Consider the following 7,023-nt stretch of genomic DNA (forward strand, 5'->3'; position numbering starts at 1 on the left):
AGCGTTGTAAGTCCGCAGACATACCGCTGTGCCACGTGGGGGGGGGGGTCTACAAAGACTGAAACTTACAAAATCTTAAAAATTTACATCAAACAAATTGAAGGATGTGTTATTTTTATTAACTATTATGCTCATATATCTGAAGCTGAACATTGTTAGTAAGATACCTATACAGTGTAATCTATACTTAGATGAACCAGACATTCATGCATATTTAAATAATAATAATAACTCTACCGTATAAGTACAGTTGTATATTCCAAATATTTGTGCAGGAATACGATATTTCTATAGATATTTGTTTTGAATATTTATGCTTGGTTATATTGAATTAATCATTAAACAATTTTTCAAATAAATAATTTATGCGAACAATGGGTAACTAAATGATTGATTTCTGCACAATGCTAGGATAATAGGAAACTAAATTAACTACTTCAGTTTAACATTAAGATATAAATGTATACTGACTGAGCTGTCACAGTGCATATCTGAAGATATTTATTTCGACTTTTATTCGGGCATGTGATGGTAGAATTGTTTAGTCCATGATCTAGCAAATATTTTGTGACTGAATTTTATTACTTTAAACACATTGAAATGTAACAGTTCAGGCTCAGATAGAAAATCTTTTCTGTTTATAATAGTATATCTAACTGTAAACAACTTTCAATGACCAGTTTTAGTTGTTTGTTTTTTGTATTTATTGTTAATGGATAAATTAAAGACTACACGAGCTAGTTACCAAAATGTAATTAAAACTTGAGAATAGCTTTGATATACGGAAATATCTGTTAGCTGAGTTCTTGCACAGATCTTAAAATATAACGTTCATAAATGGATGTGTTATTTTAAGATCTGTGCAACAACTCAGCTAACAGATGTTTCCGTATATCAAAGCTATCTTCAAGTTTTGTACAAAGAAAAACCTTTTCAAGTAATTAAAATAGTAAAAAGTATTTTCTTGTGGTTATTTCCCTCCATGTTGGCTGAGCGGTAAGTAAGCTTGAGAGCTTGACGGTGGAGATCAGGGTTCGATCATTGCGGTGGGCAAATTATAGCTTTACGTTTAACAACAAATCAAATAAATCTGGGAATGTATGTTCAGAAATCTATTAATTTTTTTAGGTATTTCTTATTATAGGGAACAATTACTATACAGGTAAGCTGATTCGCAAAACAGGAGGATCGACAGGATTTGAATGACTTCTAAGGAAAGAAGCGACGCACTGACATTATTACAGGCTACAAAAACTTAAGTAAATCTAAAATAAACAAGTATACAGCTGAATAACACGTGAATGGAAACTTATATCTAATTGCTTTAACTGATTGAACTCAGAAAGAAAACGAAAAAGTAACACGTAATTTGATGAGTGCTATGTCTTCTCTACGTTGACTATTTGTTTTCATTTTCAAACTGGAACAATCTTTACAAACCCGAAAAGTGGAGATACCTCTAGTAGCTGGCCAATCACAAGCTGGCAAACTTAGTTTGTGATAACTCATTTTTACACGAGGCTGTCGGGTCGGCGTTGCTACTAAGATCACCAAAGCCAATCAAAAAAGAAGGAAGACTAGACTAGCAACAGCTATGGAGACAAAACGATAAACACCAGGATAAAGAGGTCTGATGGCTAAGATATACTGCGAGTCGCAAAATCGAATCCAGACAACGAACATGCCTGCTCTTTCAGTCGCAGGGGAGTTATAATGTGATGGTCAATCCCACTATTTGTGAGTAAAAGAAAATCACAAGAGATGGCGGCTGGTGCTGCCGATCGATTGCCTTTCTTCTGGTCAGCAGCTCAAAATTAGTGGCAGATAGTTCCACTATCTTTGCCACACACAAAGCATACACACATCCAGATTATATTCGCGAAAGATCAAAAATGGGCTTGCAGTTTAAACCAGAATCATAGTTAAAATAATAATTAAAAATAGAAACAACTGTTAATCTAAAACTAAATAAAAGTATGGTTTATAATTCTAACATATCACACTTTAACGTGTAAGATGCTGAGCAGTTTTACTCCCAAAACAGGAAACACGTGTAAAAAACAAAACATTCGAAATAATTTAAATTAGTTTGTAGAAACGAATCTGGTCTTTCACAAACCTAAATTATTTTCTCTTTGTATATATTTTACCATATAACTAGTTGTATAAAGACACAAACACATAACGACGAAGTCTGAACACTGCATTATCCCATATTCTTACATTATAAAATATTTTTGTGCGGTAATTCACGAACAAAAGAATTCACTATTGTTTTTGAATGTTATAAGTTGTGAATACACCTTCTTGTCTGTGCATACTTATTGTAATTTAAATCATTATGTATATACATGTATACTCTGATGGTCATTTAACGCACTGCTTTTTGACTTTCAGCTACAATAAATTAATGATTTGCCTATGAGGAAAAATAAAGGTACCAATACCTCATGTTTTCAAAAGTCAATATTTAAGCCATTATTAGTCACTTACTATTTTGTTTCTTGTTACTATTTTGTTACTATGAGGATGACGTTGTAACGTCGAAACATGTAGAGTCGTCAACTTTTTGAAGGCCATAGATAGGCCTAAATAAAATGTTTTTAATTGGGCACCAGTTTAACGTTGAATATTATTTATGATTTCATACTTGACTCTAATAGCAGTGGTGAGTCTGTTCTTATATACATATTGAATAACTTAGGTGAATAACGAAGTTTTTAAGAAAATGCAAACTTCAATGTTTTCATCGTATCCGTCTTCAGTGCTTCATAAACCTATTGATGTTGCTAATTTTCAACACAGATTTCCAATTATATGCACTAGAAATAGACATAGCTTAAACGTGTTAATTGTAGGTATGTAAATTGAGTGGTAACTGAGACGAGTAGTTTCTTGGCACATGGTCGTCAGTTTACACGGTAAGAATTATCTTTAATCAAAAGTATGACGGATGTCGTAGACAGAATGATGTAATTATTTCTGTTTTTGGTATTGTCAGGGAGCGAGAGTTCAAAAACTGTTGGTCTGAATGAAGAATGAGTGACATTAATTGTGTGTGTGTATGTGTTTGCACTGCAAAAACCATCTGAAAAAAACATTCACTAAAAGATGTCAATACCGAATTAAGTAGGGTTTCTCAGTTATGTTAAGTAAAAATGTAAAGGTATGGATGGAAGTATGAGGTTATAGGTCATACGTGTAACACTGAGTGTTATATAGAGCTAGACTTATACATCTTTGTATTTCCGGCTTAAGAGTTCATCATGTAAGGATGTGTGTTACATATAGATAATTCATGTCTCGTTGGATCGTGAAAATAATGTGATACATTATTTCTCTTTCACGAATAAAGCTGTCCTCGGGCTTCATTTCAGAGTCGTGAGTCGACCCTTAGTTGGGCGCAAATGTTTCTGTGATGAAAACCACAGCTTGGGACCCAGCCAGAGATCTCTTGTATACCAGGCGAGTACTCTACAAACTGAGTTAGTGTTAGTCCGCTATCTGTTGGTAGTAAAACACCCTTTTCAACAGCTCCAACTACCGGATGTTCATGCAGTAAATCTAACTTTCCCACAAACATAAGAGTCACGTAAGAAACCTACTTATATTGGCACAAAAAACAAGCTGTTAGAGCAAATAGCATACTAATTCCCATTCAAGAGGTACCCTAAAGCATTTCAAACACTTAAACGTACTGTGATGGATACATGAATAAACAGTTAAATTATTAATACGTCTTCAGCTTTTAATTTCATAGTAAATACTGATGTTCTATGGTTATGCATTAATAACATTTTCATTTCTGTTTATCTATTCGGGAGAGTTAGCACTAGAAAAGGTAAAATAGCACCGTTTTTTCATAAGATTCGTTAATCTTATTAGTATTCAATTTGAACTAGCAGTAAAACGCCATGAGGCCACCTGGTTCTTATTCTAGTAGCTACCTACCAGTCAAAGGAGTCCTGAAACAAGATATTACATCTCCAACTCTAGTTTTTCCAGTAAATATATGATTATGTGTAATATTCTGTACAACAGTAATAATACAATAAAATATTTAACTGCCAGTTTTCAGCTCACCATAAATCTTTAATACCTTCTCAGCCTTCACAGTGTGGTAAGATGGCGCTTCAGTAGAGACTTCGCAGCCGTAGGAACCCCCACTTTGAAGTTCAGTCTTTTGTAAATACACGTGAGTTTTGTTTGATTTCTGGAGCTGAAAGAAAAACTAAATTCATGACATGAAATTCATTTGTTACGTACACCTCTTGTTTCCTGAGTATTTAATAGCAGAAAACGTTACATTAAACTGTTCGAAACGTGCTAATTACACGTTCTTTGTCGGAATCTGACAAACAGAGCGAGCAGCTGTTGGATATTTCACGCACCTGTACTCTTCTATTAAAATTCGTATCCTGTACTCATTGAACTCTTAAAAAGACAACGTAATCCTTTTCCAGTTATCAAAGAAACATTGTGCAGTTTATGGTGGAATACGTTAATTTAAAGACTGAAGCACGATTTCAATAAATGTGAATATTGCCCTCTACACCTAACACATCAAACTAAATAAATCTAATGTATGTGTCTTAGGCATAAAGTAAAGTTATAGATAACAACTCATTACTCAGTAATGCGATTAAGATAACATAGCAAATAAACTATTACTGAGAGGTAGAAAAGCAAACAGTTTAAAAAACTTAAATTTCGTGATTGTGTATTTTCGAAATATTAACATTGAATAAATCCTTTCAACGATTATCTCCAGATGTCACTTTATCTCACTACGTCTCGTGGTTTCTTTCAATCAAGTCCTATAGAATCAAGATTGGACCCTCCCGTGCGTGTAGGGCTGTTTATCATTAATATTTCTATTTCTTTGTGTAATCTTCAGAAATGAACATCATAAATTGCTTTGTAGCCTTAACACTATGTGTAGTATCCCACAAGTTTATTGAAATATTTAAGACGTTATTACGGTAAGAGAGAAAACGACTATGGTTTTGGTACCTGGCATTATCTATCCTAATGGACTGGAACGGATAAAAGAATGGCATAATGTCCTTACTTCATAAAAGATCCTAATAATGTATATCATGCTCAGTTGGAGCTACTCTTACCCAAGGTACTCGTGTTGTTTACACAAAAGTCACGTACTAGCGTTGTCGTCTCAAACATCAAACACATTTAGTCTGCACATAAAAGTTAAATGCACTGGCACATTTATTACTTTTCTCTTTTTTTCTTTTACTTCTCCGCTTTAAAAAAAACTATATTATATTTCTCTTTTATGCCCCCACTGAGAGAAGTCCACTTTCTGCCATATTATATTCTTCTTTCACGTTCCTGTTGAAACAAGTCCACTTTCTGACATATTATATTCTATTTTTACGTTCCTGTTGTAACAAGTCCATTTTCTGGCATACCATATTCTTCTCTTACGTCCCTGTTGTAACACATTCGCTTTATGGCATACTATATTAACTTACGTCCCTGTCGTAACAAGTCTACTTTCTGCGATATTATATTATTTTAAGTCCCTGTTGCAACAAGTCCACTTTCCGCCATACTATATTATTATTTTAAGTTCCTGTTGCAACAAGTCCACTTTCCGCCATACTATATTATTATTTTAAGTTCCTGTTGCAACAAGTCCACTTTCCGCCATACTATATTATTATTTTAAGTTCCTGTTGCAACAAGTCCACTTTCCGCCATACTATATTATTATTTTAAGTTCCTGTTGTAAAAACAAGTCCACTTTCCGCCATACTATATTATTATTTTAAGTTCCTGTTGCAAACAAGTCCACTTTCCACCATACTATATTATTATTTTAAGTTCCTGTTGCAACAAGTCCACTTTCCGTCATACTCTATTATTATTTTAAGTTCCTGTTGCAACAAGTCCACTTTCTGCCATTTTATCTTTTTTTTCTACATTTATACCTCAGACAAACACACTTCATGTTTTATTTTCTTCTCTTACACCCCTGCTTTACACAAAATCATGTTATCCTTGCTACTTTCTTCTTTTTACCTCTCTCTGTACATTGTAGGTGACTACTTTTTGACACTTTGTACTTTATACGAGGCCATTTTATTCTTACCTGTATTTATTCCTTTTAAGCACTGTCTTGTATTATATTACGTTCCTAAATTTAGGGAAAAAACTTAGTGTTACATTTCTTCGTCTTATACCTCTGTGTTAAATAAGAGTATTTTGTGCCGTACTATCTTCTATTAAAGTAGCTGCTTTGTTTCACACATTCTTTTCTTTCTGGGCCAAGCGTGGCCCAATGGATAGCATGATTGACTGTGAATCTGAGAATACTTTTGTACTTTATAAGAGTGACGATGAAATCTCACTATTTGGTCTGACAAAACTATGAAAAGAATTTGTGGTGAATGGTGTTGACAACTTACCTTTCCTCTAATCTATCATGGATGGTGTTGACAAGTTACCTTTCCTCTAATCTATCATGGATGGTGTTGATAAGTTACCTTTCCTCTAGTCTATCATGGATGGTGTTGACAAGTTACCTTTCCTCTAGTTTATCATGGATGGTGTTGGCAAGTTACCATTCCTCTAGTCTATCATGGATGGTGTTGACAAGCTACCTTTCCTCTAGTTTATCATGGATGGTGTTGACAACTTACCTTTCCTCTAATTTATCATGGATGGTGTTGACAAGCTACCTTTCCTCTAGTTTATCATGGATGGTGTTGGCAAGTTACCTTTCTTCTAATTTATCATGGATGGTGTTGACAAGTTATCTTTCCTCTAGTTTATCATGGATGGTGTTGGCAAGTTACCTTTCTTCTAATTTATCATGGATGGTGTTGACAAGATACCTTTCCTCTAGTCTATCATGGATGGTGTTGACAAGTTACCTTTCTTCTAATTTATCATGGATGGTGTTGACAAGATACCTTTCCTCTAGTCTATCATGGATGGTGTTGACAAGTTACCTTTCTTCTAATTTATCATGGATGGTGTTGACAAGATACCTTTCCTCTA

The 7,023-nt window shown here is 34.1% G+C and overlaps 1 protein-coding gene across 1 annotated transcript in view; it reads right to left on the minus strand.

Annotated features, from left to right (window-relative positions):
• LOC106478908 overlaps positions 1–7,023 on the minus strand; it is a 159,859-nt gene that overhangs the window by 30,044 nt on the left and 122,792 nt on the right. The window contains exon 3 of the mRNA XM_022382614.1: positions 4,084–4,219. Within this exon, the coding sequence (XP_022238322.1) occupies positions 4,084–4,219 (136 nt within the window). The remainder of the gene's footprint in view (positions 1–4,083; positions 4,220–7,023) is intronic.

The sequence above is a fragment of the Limulus polyphemus genome, unplaced genomic scaffold (assembly GCF_000517525.1).
Source record: "Limulus polyphemus unplaced genomic scaffold, Limulus_polyphemus-2.1.2 Scaffold262, whole genome shotgun sequence".
NCBI classification, from domain to species: Eukaryota; Metazoa; Arthropoda; class Merostomata; order Xiphosura; family Limulidae; genus Limulus; species Limulus polyphemus.